The 25037-nt window shown below is 60.2% G+C and overlaps 1 protein-coding gene across 13 annotated transcripts in view; it reads left to right on the forward strand.

Moving 5' to 3' along the window:
• Positions 1-25037, forward strand: part of MICAL3 (microtubule associated monooxygenase, calponin and LIM domain containing 3) — a 143591-nt gene extending 118554 nt beyond the window's left edge. For 8 of the 13 annotated variants that reach the window (XM_027540863.1, XM_027540866.1, XM_027540870.1 and 5 more), the window contains 11 exons: positions 2141-2254; positions 2675-2812; positions 2898-2980; positions 3731-5435; positions 5822-5916; positions 6572-6682; positions 8222-8315; positions 20239-20304; positions 22206-22305; positions 22448-22521; positions 22610-25037. In XM_027540863.1, coding sequence (XP_027396664.1) covers positions 2141-2254; positions 2675-2812; positions 2898-2980; positions 3731-5435; positions 5822-5916; positions 6572-6682; positions 8222-8315; positions 20239-20304; positions 22206-22305; positions 22448-22521; positions 22610-22794 — 2765 coding nt within the window. In that variant the 3' untranslated portion in view covers positions 22795-25037. Of the gene's footprint in view, positions 1-2140; positions 2255-2674; positions 2813-2897; positions 2981-3730; positions 5436-5821; positions 5917-6571; positions 6683-8221; positions 8316-12622; positions 12674-20238; positions 20305-22205; positions 22306-22447; positions 22522-22609 lie in introns of all 13 variants that reach the window. The other 5 variants (XM_027540867.1, XM_027540869.1, XM_027540875.1 and 2 more) reach the window with 2 other exon arrangements.

Raw genomic sequence — 25037 nt, forward strand, 5'->3', positions numbered from 1 at the left:
TCATGTGTCAGGAGGCACGAAGCCGTAGGGAGGGCTGCTGGTCCCCCCCCAGTTAGTTTTGTCCCCAGGATGGTTGGACAAGTCTGAGGTGTCGGGACGTCCCAGCAGCAGCGGATTAGACCAGAGCCAAGTGTGTCGGCGACGCCCGCTTCCGCGTGTGGCTGCTTCTATCCCGCTCCGTCCTGCCCTGGACTAACCCTCAGTTCCTCCCTCAGAATGTCTCTCTTTCAGCGCTGCTGCGGCCACATTGAAGCTCTCGCTGTGTTTTGATACATGTGATACTCCTTCCTTTCAGGGTACCACTGAGGACTGTAGATGACTCCCCATCCCGCGTCTAGGGCACAGGCGTGTGTCTGAGTAGGAGAAGCCTGGGGGCTGTGGGGCCAGGACTGGGATGGGCAGCTCTAGTGCACTGTGCCCGGAACCCCGGCTGGCTAGGGTCCGCGTCACGCTTGCTTCCAGCAAACATGTGAACTTAACCTCTTGATGCCCGGCCGCTCACAGACGGATTCGAGCACACATGTGGGCTTGGGGGCGGGGGGCGCCCTCTGTGGGGCAGGCCCAGGTTCTGTCCCCGTCAGATCCTCTCTGAAAGGGAGCCCCTGCAGCGGCCAGCTCGCTGTCCCACAGGCAGCGAGGGGTGGGAGGGTTGCTTGCCTTGGGAGGCCCTCCCCTCGTGTTGGGTGAGTGCCCAGCTGCACTGTGAGCACATGGACGTCGCAGTCAGCGGGAGTAACTGAGAGGCCTCGCCAGGGTTTTCCCAGCAATGCCATCATCACAGGACAGTGTTCAGGCCCCACCAGCTCTGTGGCTGCTCAGAAGGAGCGGTGTGGGGCTCCCAGCTCCCACAGCCGTCCCCACCTCACCCACTCCAGATGGATTTTTCTAGCACTCTGTGGAGTGGGTGTATGTCATCACCTTGTTCTAATAAGCTGAGTGCATGGAAGAGGTGGTGAAAACAACTCACGGCTGAATGAAGTGTTTAAAACACCAGGGCCCCCGGGTCAGGAGCTGCAGGCCCAGCTCCTAGAGGTGCCCACCTCCAGTGGCCGTCACGGCTGTCTCTTGTCCTTGGCTTCCTTTTGCTCTGACCCCATGGCTGCTCTTGGTCACTGCTGGTCACTGTACATCCTGGCCACGGGGGATGCAGCTTCCAGAGGCTGGGCTGCTGGTCCCTGCGGGTTGTGGCCCCGTGGCCTGGCCTCGGGTTTCTGCAGGGCTGGACCCTCGGGTCCAGGTACGTGCAGGTCAAAGGGCAGCCACTCTCCTGAAAGGAGACCCTGAAAAGAGCCTCCAGGCACCTCGGCAAGAGGGAAGTAGGTCCTGGCAGTGTAGGCACTCCCAGCCTGGCATCCCGGGCGGCTTCCCGCTGGCCATCTCTTGCTCAGCAGCTGGCCGTCTCTTGCCCAGACGCTGGTCTGAATGCTTTGTGTGCAGGGGTGGGGACCAGTGTGAGTGTGTGAGTGTGGGCTGCTTCCTTGGGAGAAATCACACTTTGTCTCATCCTGTGGCACAGAGGGGCTGGTCTTGGGTCCAGAAAGGACCTTTACATGTCCCTCCCCACTCTCCCGTGTGCTGAAAGAGACGTGTCTGAATTCTCCCAGCGAGGCTACAGCCCTGCCCAGCCGTCAGAGCCCTGCACACAGCCCTGATCCAGGCTGAGTGGTGCAGCTGCGAACAGAACCCCCCGCTGCCTGGACTTGGTCCCCTCCCTGAGAGGCAGGGCTGGCCACAGCCCCTCATCCTGTTCCTCAAGGGTCTAGTGGTCGGCGCAGGTCCTAGCTGCCATGTGTGCTGGGCACCTGCTGACCTGGGCCTGAGAAGCAGCGTTCTCCCCCTGCCTCCCCCTATTCTTCTCAGACAGGCTCTCCCAGCAGCTGCTGGAGGAAGAGGAAAAATGGCCGGCCCAGGCCGCTCCTCCCCTCCTGCTTGGCCGAGTCATGTGCTCAGGAGGCCCAGCCCGGCTCCCGGCCTGCTCTCAGCTCCCAGCCCTCTGACTCCTGCCCCAGCCAGCCCTCTCCCTTCTCCCCGCGGTCTGCCCATGGACAGCCCCGAGAACCCAGTGCCACTGTCCATCCCCACTGCCAGTGTGTCTGTCTGTCTCTCTGTTTGTCCTTCCTTTGACGTTTCTGCCTTGCAGTCCCATTCGATGAGGATGACCTGGAGCGAGACGTGGACTCGGAACCAGCAGAGATCGAAGGGGAGGCAGCGGAGAATGGGGACGCAGGGGACACTGGTGCCGAGCTGGACGACGGTACGGGGCCGCAGAGCTCTGAGCTCGGGGAAGGCGGGACAGCACGTTAAAGTGAAAGCGAGGCGCTCGGAGGAGTGGCTCTTAGGGCTCGTGGTTCCTTCCTTGCTCTGCACTGACCTGAATGCCTGTCGTTTCACCGCCCGCCCCCCCGGTGGACAGGGGCTGTGTTCATTCAGTTATGGGTTGAAACCAAGCAGATGTGGGACTTCCTACAGGGCCTCTAAGGCAGCCGCTGCCTCTGGAGGCTGGAACAATGAGATGATATGGGCAGTCTGGGGAGCAGGGGACCAGCGGGCAGGGCCAGGCCGGGACGGGATGCACGCTGCCACTGATGTCCTGGCAGCTGGCCTCCAAGGGGGGCGGCGCCTAGAGGGGAGCACAGCCTCACTGGAGGACTGTGCTGCTGCTTCCCTCGGCCAGATCAGCACTGGTCGGATGACGTCCCGTCCGAGGCCAACACGGAGCTGCACCTGCCGGCAGTGGGAGCAGAGCTGGAGCTGAGGGTGTCGGATGGCGAGGAGGAGCCACCGCCGGCCTCAGTAGGGCACCCAGAGAGAGGTCTGTGTGCAGCCCTTTCCCCTGGGCTCTCCATCCAGCCAGAGGGGGTGGTTTTTCGTGCAAATCCTGCCTCTTGTTTTTTCAGGTCCCTCCCGAGTCTCCAGCCCCACCCGGTCCCCTGAGGAGCCCACGGGCCTGTCCTCCCCAGCCCGCAGCCCCGGGGCACAGGTAAGGGTTGACCTCACTGCCTCCGGTGCTGACGGGGCTGTTGGAAGCAGGAGTGGCTGGGGCTCCGGCCCGGTCTGGCCCACTGTGTCCCGGTCCCACAGCAAGCTGAAACAGCAGGATTTGTGGAATCACTGGTTTGAGTAACAGACTTGTTTCTTCTCAGTGTTACTTTCAAATGACTATGCTTTTCTGAATAAAAAATACGTGTCTGGGTTACCAGGGGTGTTCATACCACACAGTGCGAGATGCTCCCTAAATACAGAGTAACACTGTTTCCCGCGGAGCACGTTTTAGGGGAGTCGTCTGCAGGGAGGCCAGAGCTGGAGGCCGGGAGCTACTTGACTTGGTCTTTGGGTCCTGAGGAGCCCGGTGACTTGGGTGATTTCCCCTGAGATGAGCCCAGGCGTGGTTGGAACGAGTGCCTGGAGGCAGAGTGTAACTGACGCTGTTTCCCACCTCACATCAGAGACCCTGGCAGGCTGGGGTGGGTCGTGGCATCCTTTGGCTGGTGTCATTTCAGGGCTCGAAGAGCAAGGTACACTTGGGATGAACCCAACCTGAAAGCTGCCTGTGTGCACTGGGTGAGGGGCTCCAGAGCTGGACAGGGCAGAAGAGGGGGCGTCCTGCTGGCCCTCGATTGTGGCCCCGAGGGTAGAGAGGCCGTTTCAGGAAGCTCAGGCCCTCGGTGGGAGAGAATGCCTGTCACAGCCTTGCCTTCTGAGTGGCTCGTGTCACCTTGCTTTCCCACAGAGCGCCCATCCCCCACTTGCCGCTGTGGCCACCGGGGTAAGGTCACCCGCCGAGAGCCCTCTGCCGGAGCCCTCGACCCCGCCAGCGGAGCCCGAAGCTCACCCTCCCATCCGATCGCAGCCTGAAGCCAGGACGCCACCCTCGCCTGCCAGCCCCCAGCACCCATCCCCGCCCACCCAACTGCCCATCTGCTCCCAGCCTCAGCCGTCCCCTGAGGCCACCGTACCGTCCCCCACCCTGTCCCCCATCCGCTCCCAGCCCGTGCCGGCCAGAACCTCCACTCCTCTGGCCCCCCTCCCCGTGAAGAACCAAGGGGTCACGAAGGACACACTGGGCAGCTCCCTCCCTGGGGACGAGGCCCTGAAACGCAGCGACCTGGTGGCAGAGTTCTGGATGAAGAGTGCCGAGATCCGCCGCAGCCTGGGGCTCACGCCTGTGCACCGGAGCCCGGGGTCTGAGCTCGCCTTCCAGTCCCCGCCCCTGAAGGCCTGTCCAGCAGAGAAGGCCCCCCAGAGCGAGGGGCTCCGGCTCCTAAAACCCCCACCTGTCCCCAGGAAGCTGGGGCTGCCAGCAGCCGAGGGGGCCCAGCCCTGCCCACCCACCCCTGTGTCCCCGCCCGACAGGGAGCCAAAGGGCCCCCGGGAGGAGCACAGAGACCTGTCCAGCAGCTCGGGGCTGGGCCTGCAGGGCAGCTCCTCCCGCACCAGGACACCGGGCAGCCAGAGCTTCAACACCTCTGACTCCACCATGCTCACGCCTCCTTCCAGCCCGCCGCCCCCGCCGCCTGACGAGGAGCCCGCTACCCTTCACAGGAAGCCAGCCCTGGCAGGGCAGCTTGTGGCCTCAGCACCCCCACCCCCGGCTGTATGTGTGAGGCCCCCGCGGGAGCCCACCCAGCCCCCCCAGGAGGAGGCGCGGAAGTCTTTCGTGGAGAGCGTGGATGAGATTCCCTTTGCGGATGATGTGGAGGACACGTATGATGACAACACATGTGACGACCGCACGGAGGACTCGAGTCTGCAGGAGACCTTCTTCACACCCCCCTCCCACTGGCCCCACCCCAAGCAGCCCTTGGCTCCGGAGAACGGCCGGGGGCCAGAGAGTGCGGTCCCACTGCAGAAGCGGGGGCTGCCGCTGGTCTCGGCCGAGGCCAAGGAGCTGGCGGCCGAGCGCATGCGGGCCCGGGAGAAGTCGGTGCGGAGCCAGGCACTGAGGGACGCCATGGCCCGGCAGCTGAGCAGGATGAAGGAGATGGACATAGCAGCTGCAGCCCCCAGGACCCCCAGGACCCCTGCACCCCGCAGAGCCACTGCCGTGCCCCCCAAGGGCCCCGAGGAACCTGCCCCGAGGCACGAAGCCACAAGTGAGGAGCTGCTGTCCCCTCCCTCGGACTCAGGGGGCCCGGACGGCTCGGTCACCTCGTCAGAGGGCTCCAGTGGGAAGAGCAAGAAGAGGTCGTCCCTCTTCTCTCCTCGGAGAAGCAAGAAAGAGAAGAAGCCCAAAGGCGAGGGCCGGCCCCTGGAGAGGCCCAGCCCCGGCACTCTGGAGGAAGCGGCCGCCAAGCCCAGGTCTCTGTGGAAGTCTGTCTTCTCGGGGTACAGGAAGGACAAGAAGAAGAGTGATGGCCGGTCTTGCCCCAGCACCCCGTCCAGCGGGACCACAGTGGACGCCGGCAAGCCCAGGGCATCTCCCGTCTCAAGAGCAGGTTCGGCGGTGCAGCCCCACCCCCGCCCTGGGCGCAGCTGGGGGTACAGGCTCTCCCGTCCCCACGGTTCCCTCCGAAGACCCCCTGCCTGTGCCGCCCTGCCTCCCCTGGGGTTTTCTAGGGAGGAGGCAGCTAAACTTAGGAGGTTCCAAAACAAGCGAATGGCTGGGCAGGGGCCGCAGGTGGATGTGCTTTCTAGGGAAGGCGCTGCAGCTGGACACAGCCTGTTGGTGCATGTGGGCTCCTGCCTGGGTGCGTGTCAGCATTCAGGCCTGTGGCTCTGGGTGCGGGGACAGAACCAAACTGGGGAGGACCACACCTTACTCCCGACCCGGGCCGCCAGGGGGTGGGCCCCCTGGTCATGATCTGCTCGGCCCCGCCCCCAGAGCTGCGGACGCGGCGCCAGCTGAGCTGCTCGGAGGACTCGGACCTCTCCAGTGACGACGTCCTCGAGCGGACCTCCCAGAAGTCCAGAAAAGAGGTGGGCGGGCCGCGGGCGTGACTCTGTCCCTTGTTCAGCCCCCACCCCCACCCCTGGACCCCAGCCAGCCCAGTGGTCACCCCCTGCACCCGCACTCACTGTGCCCGCGAGGCACACCTGTACAGGAGCAGCTGTTGCCCTGCCAGAGCACGTCCCCCTTGCTCTTGGCGCGTAGACCCCCGAGTCCATCCAGTTCACCTGTGCCCTTCCTCCAGCCGCGTCAGTTAGTGTGGCTTCATTCAGAATAGAAGCACCTGTTTACTTCAGGCAAGACTTCCTCCAGGAGCCTCGGAAGTGGTGCTCATCCGAAGAAAGGGGCTTTTGATTCCAAACAGAAAAGTAAAAGGACCCTGGCTTTTCTTTTTCCTTATTTGTGTTTCCCCTACAAGCCAGAGGCTTGGAGAGAACATGTGACCACGTTTACCCCCAGAGTCTTAGGAAAGCAGACGTCCTTACATGGGAAACTGTAGGATGGTGGTCTCCGCAGTAAAGGCTGCCCCACGTCCTAACTGCCCAGCAGTCAGTGTGCAGCTGGCCTCCATCCCTGCCCCGTGGGGCGCGTCTCCCGTGGGGCTCCTGCAGGGATGAGGGCTGGGCGTCTCTGCACACCAGCCCAGCCAGCCACTGACCGAAGAAACCCTCTTGTCCCCTCCAGCCGAGAACTTACACGGAGGAGGAGCTGAACGCCAAGCTGACCCGGCGTGTGCAGAAGGCAGCTCGGAGGCAGGCCAAGCAGGAGGAGCTGAAACGGCTGCACCGCGCGCAGGTAAGGGCAGCAGAGCCTCCCAGCCTCCCAGCCTGCTGTCCACATCCACACAAGGGCAAGAGAGGAGGCGGGGTGGAGCCACTGTCCCCTGGACTGTGCCTCCGGCTCGATGCAGCTGCAGAAGCCTCGCCTGGGGGCAGCTGTTGGTGGAAAGGGAGACGTCCAGCTTGGAGTCTTCCAGGTTCCCAGCTCTGGAGTAACCACTACAAACCAGCCAGTCCAATCTCTGTGACCGGCTGGCCTCTGACGCAGCTGGGTTTACAGGTTGGTGCTGTCCTCAGGCCCAGGCCTTTTGATGTTTGTTTTTTCCTTTTAACAAAAAATAACTTTTTAATGTAAATTATTCCCTGGTGGCTCAGTGGTAAAGAATCTGCCTGCCCATGCACGAGACGCGAGTTCGAGTCCTAGGTCCGGAAGATCCCCTGGAGAAGGAAATGGCAGCCCACTCCAGAATTGCCTGGAAAATCCTATGGACAGAGGAGTCTGGCTAGTACAGTCCATAGGGTCACAAAGATTCAGACACGACTTAGCAACTAAATAACAGCAGACTGTGGCTTCCAGGTGCAAGGTCCTCCCAGGGGTCCATTATCCCCCAGAAACCTTGTTCCTTGCAGAGTGTGGCTGGTCCAGCCACGTGGTTGCTGGTGTTTTTTCTTTAATTGAAGTATGCTTGTGTGCTAAGTTGCTTCAGTCTTGTCTCACTCTTTTTGACCCTATGGCCTGTAGCCCAGCAGATTCTTCTGTCCATGGGATTCTCCAGGCAAGAGTACTGAAGTGGATTGCCATGCCCTCCTTCAGGGGGTCTTCCCGACCCAGGGGTCAAACCTGTGTCTCCTCACGCCTCTTGCTGGCGAGCGGGTTCTTCACCAGTAGTGCCACCTTGGCAGCCCAAGTGAAGCGTAGCTGACTTACAGTGTCGGCCAATTTCTGCTGCACAGCAAAGTGACTCAGTTATATGCACATAGACATTCTTTTTTTTTTAATCTTTTCCATGAGGGTTTATCCCAGAAGATTGGCTACAGTCCCTGTCTGTGCAGTAGGCTCTTGTTATATCCATCCTATATGTAATAGTTTGCACCTCTTACTCCAAATTCCCAGTTATTCCCTCTTTACTCCCCACCCCCTTGGCAACTGCAAGTCTGTGCTGGGTGTTTTTTAATCTTGTGGAAGCAGGGTTTCCAGACTGTTAGGAAGCCCTGCTGAAGCATTCTCAGCCTCTCTGTGTGCCCTGGACACCCACCCAGATCCCAGCGTCCTGGCTGCCTGAGGGTTCACCCGCCTACTTCCTCCCCTACCCTCCCCTGCCCTCCCCCCTCACTCTCCTCCCTCCCCTCACACTGTGTCCACCCCTCCCCCTCACTGTGTGTCCTCCCCTCCCCTCCCCCCTCAGTGTCCACCCCTCCCCCTCACTGTGTGTCCTCCCCTCCCCCTCACACTGTGTGTCCTCCCCTCCCCCCTCACAGTGGTGTGTGTCCTTCCCTCCCCCTCACACTGTGTGTCCTCTCCTCGCCCCTCACACTCACCGTGTGTCACCCGCAGATCATCCAGCGGCAGCTGGAGCAGGTGGAGGAGAAGCAGCGGCAGCTGGAGGAGAGGGGGGTCGCCGTGGAGAAGGCGCTGCGTGGGGAAGCAGGTACCACTGGGCCTAGAGGACAGGGTCCTCGGGAAAGCCCCGTCCCACCCACCACGGGAGGCTAGCTCCCGCCCCACGCACGGAGTCAGTGGGTCTCAGCAGGATTCTCTGGTCCCCTCGTCACTGGGACCTGGGGCTTCCTGTGAAGCAAAGGAGGAGAAAGGCCTATGCATCTGGGGCTGGCCCCCACCCCCCGTCTCAGGGCTCCCCCTCATCCCCCGTGTCTGCTGGTGATGCCCTGGGTCTCTCCCTCTCTCCTCCCCATCGTCTCCCCAAGAAGACAGTGGCTGGGAGCAGGGCAGGCTGTGCACAAGGGGCCATCACAGAACTGCACACGCAGCCCCCCACCCTCCACAGGCCCTGCTGAGGGTGGCGTCACAGATGCCCCAGGGTGGACCAGGCTCTGTCCTAGAGGCGGTCACTTGGGGCAGATCCTGAGCAGGGCAGAGCAGAGCCTGGAAGGAGGCTATGAGGGCCGTGTGCTGGGGCAGACCATGGGGCCCGTGCGGTCAAACCACTCTCCCCGGAGCCTGCAGAGAAAGCAAGGAGGCACCCAGTGCTCAGGGTGGCCTCTTGGTTCAGGACCTTGAACCCTCGGACCGGCCCCATTGCAATCCCACCCCGACTCGAGGGACTCTCCCCTGCATTCCCCAGCGTCCCCGAGGCTGGAGCCTCCACCCTTTTGTGGAGAGCACTGCAGCCAGGGTGAGAATGGGCTCATGCAGCCTGCAGTGAAGACAGGTGCTGTGGTGGTTGTGCTCCTGGGCAGGGTGGAGTGAGTCTCCAGGCAGGTGGGCTGAGGATAAACCAGAGAAGCAGCAGGAAGAGGTGGCTACCTGTACAGCCATCGCTGCCTCTGATCTTGTTGGAAGACTGACCGACGGCTGGCCTCCGAGTGAGCATCTGGTGTCAGGACGCGTCTCTGGGGTTCTGGCGGCTGGCGCTCGGTATGGAGCCAGGCAGGCACAAAGAAAGTCTCCTGTTCAGGGCCTTCCTGCACGGAATACAGCCAGCAGTCAACACAGGGTGACCTTCAGGTGACGAGGGGATGAGGCAGAAAGATGAGCTGTGATGTCTTGGTCTTGCACTATCTGGACTCTCTGCCACCAGAGTGAAAACTGGACCTTGTGTCCAGGAGTGGGGGCTCAGGTGCACAGGCAGTGCCCCCAACGCTGCATGCCCTGACCCAGCCTCCTCAGTCAAGCCTTGACTGCCTGGAGGGAGCTGTCCTGTACCTGGTGTGAATGGTCACCCGCAGCCCTGCCCTTGCTGCTGTCTCTGCTGGCTGAAGGTGCCAGGAGGGCCCTGGGCCCTCGGATCCCGCCTGCCATGGCGGAAAGTGGTCCCTCACAGGAACCTCGTCCTAGCATATGTTCCTCACGGCACTCATGGCCCTGCTGGCCGCCCATGGTGTGTCCTTGACAGCCCCTCGGCATTTCCTTATCGGGCTGCTGCCTGCCAAGGAGCCAGAGGAAAGGGCCCACGGAGACTGGTCTGGGATTTTGCTGAAATTCCTCTTTCTAGTTGTTTAGATAATTACCTCTTTGCAAACATGTACAACCAGAGTTTAATCTCTGTCAGTGGTTTTCAAGCTGTTTTATCAGCAGCAGAACCCCTTTTTACATGATAAATTATGGTTTCAAGTTTAAAGTGAAAAAGAAAAAAAGTTACTCTTAAATGTGAATGAACACAGGTGGAAAATGTAGGTTGTGGTAGAGATCCACAAGGCTAAGAACCTCAGTGTCCAGTCCAGCCCTGGTTGCAGGGTGGGCACCCTGGTGTGCAGAGGTGGTGGTTGTAAGTGAAGCAGGTCATGTACAGCCATGGGAATTCAGCATGTGCACAGTGAGAATGGTCTAGGGGTCTGAAGCTTAAAGTCGGAGCTGCTATCGCAGCAGAATCGCTGTGGATCCAACTGCAGTTTAGATTCCTGGTGAAGAACGGACCTCAGATATATGCTCCCAAACGCGCGGTGAGCCAAGAGCCAGCTGTACAGTGTGTGGAGTCACCCGGCCCTCCGGGTGTGCCTGCAGGGTCAGCCTGTGCCTGGAGGGTCACACTGCGCCCGGAGGGTCGGCCTGCGCCTGGAGGGTCACCCTGCGCCAGGAGGGTCAGCCTGCGCCTGGAGGGTCAGCCTGCGCCTGGAGTGTCACCCTGCGCCAGGAGGGTCAGCCTGCACCTGAAGGATCACCCTGTGCCTGGAGGGTCACCCTGTGCCAGGAGCGTCAGCCTGCGCCAGGAGGGTCAGCCTGTGCCTGGAGCGTCAGCCTGCGCCAGGAGGGTCAGCCTGTGCCTGGAGGGTCACTCTGCGCCAGGAGGGTCAGCCTGCGCCAGGAGGGTCAGCCTGTGCCTGGAGGGTCACTCTGCGCCAGGAGGGTCACCCTGCGCCTGGAGCGCCAGCCTGCGCCAGGATGGTCAGCCTGCGCCTGGAGGGTCACTCTGCGCCAGGAGGGTCAGCCTGCGCCTGGAGGGTCAGCCTGCGCCTGGAGGGTCAGCCTGCACCTGGAGGGTCAGCCTGCGCCTGGAGTGTCAGCCTGCGCCTGGAGGGTCACCCTGCGCCTGGAGGATCACCCTGCGCCTGAAGGATCACCCTGTGCCTGGAGGGTCAGCCTACGCCTGGAGGGTCAGCCTGCGCCAGGAGGGTCAGCCTGCGCCAGGCGGGTCAGCCTGCGCCTGGAGGGTCACTCTGCGCCAGGAGGGTCAGCCTGTGCCTGGATGGTCAGTCCGTGCCTGGAGGGTCAGCTGGTAGGATGCTTTGAGAGGTGGGTTCCCTGAGTGAGACTGCTCACAGGCTAGGACTTAAGTCGATGAATGAAGTGTCCTGACAGGCTGGACGGACACTCACACCCACAGGGCAGAGGAAGCCTGGTGGTCCTGGGGCCACATAGAAACAAGCTGACCTGACAGCACAGGTCAACGTGGTGATGGGCTTCCATGGGTCACAAACTGGTGGATCACAGATTCGAACGTGGTGTGTCCTATTGAAATTTATTGCTGAATTAGAAGTAGTTGTGAGTCAGGTATTGGGAGAGCCCAGAACACCACCTGTAGAGCCCGGGCATTCCAGAGAGCAGGGTGAAAACCAGAGTTCTGATCCAGAGTCCACTAAGCAAGACTTTCCAGCACTTTTGTGCAAATGTGCATCTCCGGTTCATATACAGGCAGTGGTCCCTCTGTTGGGAAATTCCCACAATGGACACAGGAACTCGGAGCTTTGCTTTCTTCATTTCAAGCACCTCACTTCCTGGGTTGTGTTCCCACCTGGCGATATCATCTTCTCTTGGGCTTCGTGTCTCTTTCCTCTTGCTGGTGTGCTTGCTGGTGGCCGAGCCCTTGAGGAGGCCTTGTGGGCTGAGCAGCACTGGTCAGCTCCTTTCCTGAACCGGCCATTTGGTCTCAGTCCATGGGTTCTCTGAGGTGCCACTGGTGGCCGAGCTGCCCTCCAGAGAAGGCTCACGTGCATCTAGACGGCAGGTCTGGGGTCAGAGCCTCAGAGAAGACCGAGATTCCTGAGGTGTGTGGTCTGGAGCAGCTGGGAAGCCCTCTTTGTTTTCGGAACCTACTGGGACAGCCTCGTTCAGCGTTGTGGTGTCTGTGTCCCCCAAGGGGAGCCCTCGTGTGGAACTGGAGGCCGCTGGGTTGTGAGATGAGGAGGAAAGGGTGGTGAGCTGCAGCTGACTGCGCTTGCATTTGTCATGGTCCTGGGGTCACCCTCACCGCGCTGTGACGGACAGGAGTGCTGGTGGGCAGCTGTGGAGCGAGGTGCCACTGTTTTCTGCTCTCTGGGGACCTGGTGACCTTGAGGGCCACAGGGCCTCCTTCACTCAGACCCGTTTAGCAGATGTGGTTCTGCTCCACTTGGGGTAAGTGTGGACAGGCGAGCTGAGGGCTAACATATCCTCTTTAGGCATTCGCATCTGGCCTTCAGCCTTAGTCTGGGGCGTCTGATATGCGAAACTAGGGAAGTTCATAGCCTTTGACCTGCCCCTCACATTTTCTAAGTCTGAATTAGATGAGGTTGAATCCCAGCAGGATCTCCAACAGAGCCAAGGCCCTGTCCCAGCTGCTGGTTGGCTACACGCTGCCCCCTTCCGTCCCCCAACCCCCCACCACCACCTTGGTTTTCGGGACCACCCCTGGCACCAGGAGGCCTGTGGCTGAAGCATGTTTGTGGGGGTGCCTGGGGGAAACGCATGCTTTCTGCTGCCTCCCTGGGTGTTTCTTATGCTTCATGCCCTTGACTGCCAGGGACTGGGGGGCCAGAGGGTTACCTGATCCAATAACGCTTCCCCGATTCCTTGTTGTAGACTATTGGGGAGAGTCTTATTACACTGACCTCATCGACTTGCATCTGGGTGGTATGTATGCAGACCTGTTACAGAACTAACCCTGCTGACTCCCCCACCCCCCGCCCCCCGCTCACAAACAGCAAGAAGTCAGCCTGATAACCATAACCGGATGGTAAAGCACAGGCCCTTTTCCAGCTCAAACAGAGCAGTGTGCTGACTCGGCCTCACCCATATGTGTGTGCCGGGGGAGACCTGAGACAATCCTTGCTGCTGGGGTATTTTAATTCTCTATAAATTTAGAGGTTCACCAGCCACAGCATCAGCCTCTGATTCGATCTGCATCCCAGTCCCACTGACAGCGTTTGGTCGTTTGATGGTAGCAGCACATGTGCGTGCACATACACACTCAGGCAACATGCACATGCTCCACCACAACCTTCCCAAGCCCCCTCCCTCACACCTCCCCCAGGATGCCCATAGCCTCCGTCAGCGCATGTTCATGCTGACCTGAAAGGTCCAGGTGCCCGGGGGAGGCGTCTGAGAATGCCGCCCCCCCTACTCTGTCCTGGGACTACTGCGTCCTCTTTTCACCAAACTCAGGAGAAGTCGAGGCTGGTCCTGTGTGTGTGGTCCCTGCAGCCTCTGAGCCTCCAGACTGGGCCTGTTAGAACTGCAGAGTCTCACTCCCTCCTCCCACCCTCACCCCCGACCTTCTGAGTCAGGGACCCTGGAGGTGAGGCCTGGTCACCTGCGTTAGCAAGTGTCCCAGGCCACTTCTACAGTGGAAGCGCTGCGTCAGAGGAGTCCAGTCTGTGGGTGTCTTGCCGAACAAGGCTCACCGCTTGTTATGACCAGAGAAGCACCCAGGCAGCCCTGTCGCCTCTAGACCTGGTGGTGACTCTCTTGGACAGCCGCCCCCGCATCAGGTGCTGAGCCAGTAGCTACTCCCGGGGCTCCCAGGCCCAGCGCTTTCTTGGAGTCCTTCATCCTGGTCGGGCGGTCAGACTTCTGTCTCCCAGGCAGGCTCCGTGCCTGAAAGTGGTCTCAGAACGGAAGAGCGGGCAAGATCTTTCTCTCTCATTTTTTTTTACTGTAATTCCATTCTTCTAAGAGAGTCTCTTCCTGGCCCATTCATTTAAAAACCAAGCATGATTGTAATTGCAACTCAAGATAAAGCCCTGGTCTTAGAGAGGCTACACCAGTAAGGAGGCTTCCGGCCTCCTTGGGGTGGGTGTCCTGGCCTCCCCTCTGCTTTCTGACCCCGGGTGTCCGGGTCCACCCTCTACACGGCCCTCCAGGGCTTGAGCTTCCAGTGTCCAGGTGCTGCCACCCCATAGCCATTGGTGCTGTAAAAGGGCTCATGCTTACACCCCAACTAACAGATCCCACCCTGACTAATGTCCTGGGCTCACTTTCTGCCTCTTCCTGACACCTCTGGGAACGTCTGTGTCGATTCCAAATGAATCTCAATTGTTTTGTTTAATTCAGAGTCTCCTGGGAAGGACTGTCAAACCTATTTCTTTGACATTGCATTCAGCCTCCCCTCCCAGCTTGCGAACAGCAGCCACACGGATGACCCCGTGTGGCCAGTTCTGTTCCCTTCACTCCTGATGCTTGAGTGATAGGATGCTGGCCATTTCCATTTCTGTGTCCCTGGATTCCAGCTTCCAGCCTTCGGGATAGAATTCCAACAAGTTCCAGGGGAGAGTGCAATATGTAGAAAGAGGAGCTCAGTGTATCTCTGAATTATAAACCCCTGCTGCCTGATATGGGTCCTCGCACATCAGCCCGCTGTGGCTCTAGGGGCTCTGCCCTCCCGTGGCGGCTGCTGCTACCCACAAGTCTGGAAGGAGAAGGTAGATGTCAGAAGCAGCTCCCGTTTCAGTTCCTGCTGATGTCTCCTCCGCAGAGCACTTGGCAATCTCGTTATTTGGTGGAATTTTACCCTCTTGAAATCTGGAGCCTGAGATGTAGAGCCTGATTACTTGTCTACTGCGTGTGCTCAGTTGTAGCCAACTCTTTGTGGCCGCATGGACTATAGCCCACCAGGTTGCATCCCCAAAGGGCCACAGGAACTCAGCACCGATTGTGCTTCCTGTGAGGTGAGAGGGAGAAGTCCAGGCTGAAGTCCCTGCCCAGCCCCTTCCTGTCTCACTGTCATGCCCCCCTGGGGTCTTAGAGTGGCTCTCAGCTGACTTTTAAGGGCTCCAGACCTGTTGAAAGTCTCCTTTTGAGCCAGAGAGTATCAAGACTCCTCTTCCCAGAGCTGCACCTTGTGATTGCAGAGGACCCATTAAAGAACAGAGACAGGGTCCTGCTGCCCAGCCACTGGTCTTGTTGCTCTAGACCAGGGAGGAGACTTGGACGTGTTCAGGAGAAGACTGCATCTCTTCTGGAGAACTTTGAATGAGAAATATTTACACCCAATTTCTGGTTTCCAGACTTCACCTCTTGATTTGTACATCTCCAGGGGAAATGGAAAGAGCATGAATGGTTTAGAAACAGCATAAGGGACTGGGGAGGGGGTCTTCATTTTTTGCCATGGCTTGTGATGGGAGGTGGGGAAGCCCCCCACCTACCCACCCCGCTCTGAGCCTTCCTGTGTGGTCCGCTCCCCTGAGTTGATGCTGGCAGATTGTTGGCTGATCTGTTCCGTCTGAGCATGAGCCTGGCTCGGTTCTGCTTTTAGGATATTTCAGTCCTCAAAATTCCCCAGCATTCCTGTGTGTGCGTGTCCCAGCCCGTGTGTGTACATGTCCCAGCCTGTGTGTGTGTACGTGTACACGTGGGTGTCTCAGTCTGTGTGCGTGTGTGCACATGTGTGTGCACGAGCATGTCCCAGCCTCTGTGTGTAAGCGTGTCCCAGCTTGTGTGTGTGTGTGTTAGAGCTCAGTTTTCACGTGCTTTTCCCTCTTCATTTCCCCCCAGTCCAGAGGTTTGTCTCATACTGAACTTCCCAATAAGACATCTCCCCAGCTCTGTGCTTATAAGCACAGACAGGCCAGGCCTGTCAGGGAGAACCTTCTATCCTGTCAGAGGCAGCACACCGCCATGCAGCTTGCAAACCAGCCACAGTGTTCTAGCTACCCTGAGGGTCCCTGTAGTGAGGCAACGGGGCGGGAGGGAGGGTGCAGTGCTTCGGACAACGCCTGTATGAGAAAATGGGAGGTGTGGAAGCATAGAAAGAAGGAGCGGAGACGAGGAATTGCCACCAGACTGGCCGTGACTGCTCACTGTCCACAGCCCGAGGGGTCCTGCCGGCCCCAGGCCACGAAAGAGGCAAGGTGCTGTCAGCGACCCTGAGCAGGGAGATGAGACTGGCTTCAGGCCGCTCTGTGTCCCCAGCCCTGCCACTCACCCTCTCTGGGCCTCTCCATTCGGCGGGGAGGGGCAGCGCGGTGACCCTTCCAGGCCTGGCGCCCGCCCCGTCCTCGGGCTGCCTCCCTTTGTCGGGTTTGCTTCCCGAAGGAAGGCCCTCTGCACTGGGTGGAGGGCGAGGCAGATCCTGGCCAGGGTGTGCACAGTTGACCCCGAGCCTCGGGGCCCTCCTTGGATGGCAGACCTGCCGATATTGTCCAGGCAGCCGCTGGGGCCAGTGCTGGGGCTCAATGAGGCCGCCCATGTGCCCGTGTTTTGATCTCTGACACACTCTCACGCTCAGTGCACACAGCCCTCTGGAATCCATGGGATGTGCCTGGCTGCACGATGATAAGTTGCAGCTTTTCAAACTCTTGACTGGTGGCCTGCTTGGGTGTCGGGGTTGGGGGGTGCTGGTGACTGTCACGCCCTGCGGGCCGCGGGCCGTGGGTGCTCGAGGTGGTGACTGGGGTCTGCGAGTGATGCGCAAACAGGAGCGCGTCCCCGACGAGACTAACGTAAGCGACTTGTTTGCTGTGAGAGGGGCGACCACTCTGCCTCCCGCGGTGAACCACATCTGTGTCTCACATCTCCAGACGAGGCGAGGTTAGCTCCAAACTGCACCTCTGTACCTCCCTTGCAGTCTCACGTCAGCTTCAGGTCTGGGGAGGAAACTCACCTTGTTTGGTTGGTTTTTCTTCTTAAAACAGTATTTATTGGTTGGTTTTCTGATTGTAAAGTATACACTGTGCAAACACCAGAGCACTCAGGAAGGTTAAGGAAGAGCGTCACAACCCACCCTTCGGGGCTCTGGCCCTTTCGTGTCTGCACTGCCTGTTGTCACCGGGGAGCCCCTCCAGGTTTCTGTCCTGAGTCCTGTTCTGTGGTCTCACGCTGGCTTCTGTACGGAAGGGCGTCTGGGACGCGCTCTGCATAAAAGGGTCCAAAGCTGTGTTCCGTGATGTCTGGAAGGGGAAGCACAGTCTCACTGCACCTGCAGGCAGACTTCCTTGTTTGGATGCGTGTGACTGTGTTGAGCCCCTGACCTTGCTGATGAGCACGGATGCTGCTCCCCTGTCTCCACAGCCTGTTTGTGTATAACGTCTGTCCCAGGGGGCAGCAGAGGTGGGGACCCTATCGCTTGAGGGTGTGTGCAGGTGTCTGAGCACCAATTTTGAGACAGAGAAGGCTGGATGTAGACGAGTATAAGCCGAGGGTGTTTGTAAGAAAGGAGCTTCTTGCTTGCCTCAGTGACCAGCTGGTCATGGCCCCATCTGTCCGGAACACTGGATTGCTGTGATTGTTGCACACGCACCACACATACAGCCTTTGCACACACCCACCACACACACACACAGCCTCTGACACACCCACCACACACACACAGCGTCTGACACACCCACCACACACATATGGCCTCTGCACATACCGTACACACACACACACATGGCCTCTGCACACACACAGAGCCTCTGTACATATCCACCACACAAACACAGCCTCTCCACACACACCCACCACACACATGGCCTCTGTGCACACACACAAACACACACACAGCCTCTGACATACCCACCACACATGTGGCCTCTGCACATGCACACACAGACACATACACACACAGCCTCTGCACACATCCACCACATACACACAGCCTCTGCACACTCACCACACACACACACATGGCCTCTGCCCACACCCATCACACACACACAGCCTCTGCACACCCACCACACCCACACACGGCCTCTGTCCACACCCACCATATACACACATGGCCTCTGTCCACACCCACCACACACACACAGCTTCTGCCCACACCCACCACACACAAACAGCTCTGCACACCACCACACACACACAGCTCCGCACACCCACGGCCTCTGTCCACACCCACCACACACACACAGCTCTGCAGACCCACACACACGGCCTCTGTCCACACCCACCACACACACACAGCCTCCGTACACCCACCACACACACACACGGCCTCTGTCCACATCCACCATACACACACACGGCCTCTGTCCACACCCACCACACACACACAGCCTCTGCACACCCACCACACATACACACGGCCTCTGTCCACACCCACCACACACACACAGCCTCTGCACACCCACCACACACACACAGAGCCTCTGTCCACACGCACCACACACACACACGGCCTCTGTCCACACCCACCACACACACACACGGCCTCTGTCCACACCCACCATACACACACACGGCCTCTGTCCACACCCACCACACACACACAGCCTCTGCACCCGCCCACCACACACACACACGGCCTCTGTCCACACCCACCATACACACACACGGCCTCTGTCCACACCCACCACACACACACAGCCTCTGCACACCCACCACACATACACATGGCCTCTGTCCACACCCACCACACACACACAGCCTCTGCACACCCACCACACACACACAGAGCCTCTGTCCACACCCACCACACACACACAGCCTCTGTCCACACCCACCACACACAGCCTCTGTCCACATCCACCATACACACACACGGCCTCTGTCCACACCCACCACACACACACACAGCCTCTGCACCCGCCCACCACACACACACAGCCTGTGACATACCCACCACACACATGGCCTCTGCACATGCGCGCACACACACACACACAGCCTCTGCACACATCCAGCACACACACATACGGCCTCTGCCCACACCCACCACACACACACGGCCTCTGTCCACACCCACCACACACACACACGGCCTCTGTCCACACCCACCACACACACACACGGCCTCTGTCCACACCCACCATACACACACACGGCCTCTGTCCACACCCACCACACACACACAGCCTCTGCACACCCACCACACATACACATGGCCTCTGTCCACACCCACCACACACACACAGCCTCTGCACACCCACCACACACACACAGAGCCTCTGTCCACACCCACCACACACACACAGCCTCTGTCCACACCCACCACACACAGCCTCTGTCCACATCCACCATACACACACACGGCCTCTGTCCACACCCACCACACACACACACAGCCTCTGCACCCGCCCACCACACACACACAGCCGGTGACATACCCACCACACACATGGCCTCTGCACATGTGCGCACACACACACACACACACAGCCTCTGCACACATCCAGCACACACACATACGGCCTCTGCCCACACCCACCACACACACACGGCCTCTGTCCACACCCACCACACACACACACGGCCTCTGTCTGCTTTAGTTCTGAAGTCTCGCCTGATACCTGGCTTACGCACGAAAGCCTGTAGAGACCACACGGCACCTGCACGCACCCCGCTGCAAGGTGAAGGGCCTCTCGGTCAGCACGGTCTGCTTGGCCCTCGTGTTCACCTAAACAGGGCTGTCTCTAACGGCCCAGCCCCTGCTCCCCGCCCCCGGGGCCGTGGCTCCTGCGTGTGCCTGTGGTTCTGTGATGGTCCCTTGCTGAGCAGTCGCCCTCCCTTGAGAGCCCCAGGCCCCGAGTCTAGCCACGTCCCCTGCACGCTGTCTGCTCTCAGTCACCCCGTCCATGACGCCCCAGCTTTGTTTCTGTGAGTTTTGGACTTGTCCACAGTGTAGCAGTGTGCCCGCTGTGGTGTCGACCCTTGGAGGAGAAGAAGGGGCAGAAGAGGGGTGGTCAGCGCTCTCCGTGGCCGGAGGCAGGCTGGTGATTCATACAGACGGGGGCCGCCTCTGGGGAGCTCATTGGGCCGACAAGTCCTTGCTCAGGGTCAGAGCAGAGCGGGTGTCAGCCCTAGGGGCCCATCAGAGACTGGGCGCTGCCTCCGTGGGTTCAACACCAGGAGAATCCCAGCACTTAGATTTACCCACACGGTGATCTTGAGAACTCTCACTCAGGCAGGCCTGCTGGCACATTGGCTGTTTACAGGGAGGGTCCCCAAGCCTCAGAGGTGCCCTGTGGTCATTCCTAGCTTCCCACCTGCCCCCCCAGCAAGGACTTGAGGAGGACAGAGTGCCCGCCCGCCTGGGCCCAGGGCTGCTCCCGACCAGTTTCTGTGCCGGATGAAGGAAGGACTGAACTCATTTGTAGATTGTGTTTCCCTTGCTTCTGCTTTTCCATTTCTTGTATTTTTTTCTTTTCCTCCTGTTGTTCCTTTCTCACTTTTATGCTTTTTGTCCACTTCACCTTCTCCCTGTCCCTCCCCACTTCCGAATGCCTCCTCCTCTCTGTCCGTCTCGTCTCCTCCTCTTCCTTGTTTGGCCCTTTTTGAAGTTGAGCCCAGTGGCGGGACTCCACGGCGTAGACCTCTCTCCTTCTGCCCTTGCTGTGTCCAGGAAGGTAACGTAACCCCCGCCTCCTCCCTGCGGCCTCTCAGGGGTGTAGCGACACTAGTCAAGCAGGGACCCGAAGCCCAGCTCTTTCTCTTCTTCCTCTGACACCTGGTAGCCCTGTTACAAACCCCTGATATGTGGCAGTCCCTCACAAGGTACAGTATCCCTTCGACTGTCTCGGGGGGACTGGGGAGTGGGGTGAAGCCAGGGAGCAGGTCCAGCCCTCGGGCCGCTCAGGCTGCAGTGACTGCAGTTCCAGGCCACCGCTCGTGGTCGGGCCCTTCCGCCTCACATCCCGGGACGCGGGGGAGCCCCCACCCTGCGGGCAGTGATTTGTGCTGGTGGAGTCGAGGAATACTGTCCTTACAAGACTGGTCTACGCAGATGCCCCGTTCTTTCCAGACAAGCACTGAAAGCAGACTTCTTTCCCTGTGTCTTGCCGAGTGTGTGTGTTAACTCTGTCTGGTTTGCAGTCCGTTGTGGTGGTGATTGTCGTTGACCGCATGCGGGCGGGGCCGGGGAGTGTGGCTCCTGCTAACCCGCTAACCTTCCTCTTCCCTCCCTGGCGCTCGCTCCCTGCTGACCGCCACCAGCCACGTCCATCTCGGCCATCCTCTGGAGCTGGCTCGAGCAGTGAGGGAGGTGTCCTGGCGCCCCAAGACCGCCCTCCACGCCCCATGGGTGCCCCGTGCAGAGCCGCTCAGGAAGGAACGGGCACAGCTGGACGGGGCTGCTTTCGAAGCCAAAGAGTCGAGTTGCTGGGAGGGCAGGGAGAGTTGACCCAGCACTCAGCTCGTGCTGCACAGCAGCCAGGGCCCAGGATAGCGCATTGCAAACGTGTCCCGCCCTTGCATGGGGTGGGAGGCCGGGTCCCTGGGTTTGATCTTCCTGGGAGAGGACTTCCGACCCATGCCCCCAAAGCTCAGAGAGACCTCTTAGCTCAGCTGTGAGCAGACTTCAGGGCCTGTGAGCACATGGTGTCCGTGGCAGAGGTACTGGCTGTGCTCACGCAGTTCCCTAGGAAGACGGCCCCCAGCTTCCCTGAGACTGCGGGCGGCTTGTAATCCGAAAACAGCCAAGAGCCACCACAGTCTGGTTTCTGCACCGGGGCAGGACTCACCACGGCCGTGGGCTTCCTGGTGTCCCCTCCGTGGTGTGGCTCCTTGGAAGGCTCTTCCTTCCCTCCCCCTGCCGCAGCTGAGCCCGAAGTGGGTCAGGCCACTGCTGGAGGAGACGGGTGTCGGCCGAGGGGGTGCAGGCAGCTGAATGTGAGCAGCTGCGGCCCCGGAAGCTGTGGCTGGGCTTGGATCAGAGCCGGGAACCTGTAGTCGCCCTGCCCTGGGAGAGACCCCCACCCCCATGCCTCCTGGGGCCGTGCTGCCATTGCAGTGGGTGTGGGGAGCACTTGTCAGGAGCCTGAGGGGCCACAAGGTTGAGAGAGGCACCTCCCTGGTCAGGATGTCAGAAATGAGGCGGCCTCGGGTCAGCGGCCACAGCGAAATGCTGGCCCCTCACTCAGTGTGCAGAAAGCAAGGCTGAGTGTGCTTCCGGTCTGCCATCTGCCTCTTCATTAGACTGGTCTCCTCAAAGCAGACCTAGGACCCAGCAAGTCCCAAATAACATGTGAAATGAATGGAAAAGAAAAAAAGAGGGCAGAGCACTGACAACCTCCCCCGGAGAAAGCAAGCGGTCCAGCAGGAGGCTCCAGGCGAGCCTCTGGGGGGTGAGGGCTGGCCGAGGGGGACAGAGGAAGGCGCAGGCTGCCCTGGGGGGAGCGTGGCGCCCTTGTGGCCCCAGACACCCTGGGCCTGGCCTGGGCGCGGCAGGCAGCCCTCCGCATTTGTCCCCGTGTGACAGTCCTTGGCGGGAGACAGCAGCTCTGTGGCCTGACACGCCCTCTCTCGGCAGGCATGGGCAAGAAGGATGACCCCAAGCTGATGCAGGAGTGGTTCAAGCTGGTGCAGGAGAAGAACGCCATGGTGCGCTACGAGTCAGAGCTGATGATCTTGTGAGTTCCCCGGGCAGGGGTGGAGGAGGGCGTGGGCCCAGGGCCTGTTGCAGCAGGAGCACAGCCCCTCCTAGTGTGGGGGACGAGGGCTGTGCCACCCCCACCAGTCAGCTCCTTGTTTCCCTTCCCCCCCAAACCCCAGTGCTCGGGAGCTGGAGCTGGAGGACCGGCAGAGCCGGCTGCAGCAGGAGCTCCGCGAGCGGATGGCGGTGGAAGGTATGCGGCACGGGGCGGGCGTAGGGGCGGTTGGGGCAGGCCCCCTGCCTCTGCCCTGTGGAGGACTCACCTGTGTGGTTCTGCCCAGACCACCTGAAGACGGAGGAGGAGCTGGCGGAGGAGAAGAGGATCCTGAACGAGATGCTGGAGGTGGTGGAGCAGAGAGACGCCCTGGTGGCCCTGCTGGAGGAGCAGCGGTTGCGGGAGAAGGAGGAGGACAAGGACCTGGAGGCCGCCATGCTGTCCAAGGGCTTCAGCCTGCACTGGTCCTGAGCCCAGCCCAGCCCTGGCCGGTCTGCGCACTGCCCAGATCCCCCTCCCAGACCCCCGGTCTGAGAGGGCCTGGGCCTCCGGGGAGTTTCCACTCAGGTCCACGTGGCTCTGAGAAGGGTTCAGGCATCCGAGCTGTGGGGAGCCCTGGGTGAAGCTGGTTGTCCAGCGGTTCAGCCTCCTTGGAGGAAGCCCTCTGCCCGCCCACTCCAGAGCGTGAGAGTGTGGGGGCATGCCCAGGGAAGGTGCCTGGGAGGACGCAGTGACCACGCTCCCCTGGCACCACGCAGAAGTGGACGAGAAGCCCAGCCCACACCCCAGGCCTCCTGGCTGTGCCCTGCGGCTGCTGCATTTGCTTTTAATTCTCAACACTGGAAAATACTGACTTTGGGGTTGGGCGGGGCCCCAAGTTCTGGCCCCGCCAGCAGGCTGGCCTTGTCATGGACGCCTCGCGGCGGGTGGGAGGCCGTCCTCCACGCCTGGTTCCTGTGCTTGCACCAAACGAGGCTGACAGCCTGGGAGATGCAGCCTCTGGGGACCCTCTTTGTCAATTAACTTATTTTTTTATACTTGAAGCAGCTTCACTTTTGTATCTTTACTGGGACCCTGATGCCCCGGCACCCGGTTCGGGGCATGGAGCTGGGTCCCAGCTGACCGCGCTGCCCTCCATTCATCACCCCCTTCTTCCTGGGGCTGACCGGAGCCCTCCTGTCAGAGAGAACCCGTGTGGGCCCCAGTGCGCTGCTCCCATCCCCTGTGCCTGGCCCCAGGTGTCCGTGTCTGCACCGCTCACTCATCAAGGATGTACTTGAGCTGCTAGAGGCCAGGCTGCTGGCCAGGTACTGCTCAGAATCCTCCCTGTTGAAATCCCGGGTCCACAGGACCCGTGTTTCTCTCCGTTTTGGAGCCAAGGTCTCATCTCCCACATTGACTGAAGACGGTTTAGGCCACGGCACCAGCATGAGGTACCCTGCTTGGTGAGGCCCGGACCCACCAACTGGAGCTGTGGTGACAGCACGCAGACGGGACTGTGGTCAGGGAGTCACACACACACACACACACACACACACGCGCGCGCGCGGCAGCTTCTGCTCAGCCCCCGCTCACACCTCTTTGTGGGGAGGCACGGAATGAGAAGCACCATGGAGCCAGCTCGAGCTGCGGTTCGGCCAGGGGCTGACCGTGTCCAGCTCCCAGAGCCGTCAGAATCTGCAGCAGCCGTGCCCGTCTGCAGGGGAGCTCGGCCTGTCCTGAGGCCCTCCAGCCCACCTGGTGGAGCAGGACCACACGCTGGAAAGGGAAGCTGCAAAGGCAGGATGAGGGGCATCCACACCAGCCTCGGAACGTCCTTGGGGAACCACATCGTGCCTCAACTTGAACACATTCATTCTCACTGCAAAGGAGCGGAGAACTGTCTTCTTGAGTCTGTCCCAAAGCGGTCATCCGTCACCCCCTGGAATCCAGGGGGCTTGTGGCTTGGACCCTCACTTCCTGCTTGTTGAAGCAGAGCCTCTATTTCTGTTCTCCTTTCTTAACAGGGGAGCAGAGGGTGTTCTAGATTCCATCTTTAAACCCCAGCCTTCCAATAAAGCTGGGCTTGGGACAGGATTCATCGCCTGTGTGGCCTTTGCCAGCCCTTCCCACCCACCACCCGGTGCACCATGACTGCCAGGCCTGTCCCGCAAGCCCCTGCCCACCCGGGACAAGGACGGGTTTATGAAGTAGCCAGAAGGGACGCGGCACCGCCCCGCGGAAGCGCACTGTGCCTGCCAACATGGGGAAGGCCCAGAGCTGCAGAGAAGCTCGGAAACGCTCCCCAGCTCCCTTGCGCGGTGCTGCGCCTTCAGGCTCCAGTAGAGCACTTTTCCTGAACGCTCCATTTCATAACCACTAGTGTGCAGGTTGTCACAGTGCCTGCTGACAGGCTGCTGTGGTTTCCAGCTCTGGGAACGCATGGCTCCTGTCGCGTCCCCACGTGGGCAGGGCCGCAGGAAGTCTCCCTCTGCAGCGCTGGGTGTGAGTGAGCCCATGCCAAGGCCAAGGGCCCAGCCTGCTCAGATGGCATCTTCCGGCCTTTGCCCCAGGAGCCATCCTCCAGCTGCCCTGACCAGCAATGAGAGGCTATTCCCGATCTTTCCAAAGAGCAGGATTTTTTTCAGTAGGGCAGAAAGTGGAGTTTACAGAAAACAACTGACCTACAAAGGGGAATGGGCCATTTTATGCGCAATAAAAGTTTCTAAAAGAAA

This window comes from Bos indicus x Bos taurus, chromosome 5, assembly GCF_003369695.1.
Source record: "Bos indicus x Bos taurus breed Angus x Brahman F1 hybrid chromosome 5, Bos_hybrid_MaternalHap_v2.0, whole genome shotgun sequence".
NCBI lineage: Eukaryota > Metazoa > Chordata > Mammalia > Artiodactyla > Bovidae > Bos > Bos indicus x Bos taurus.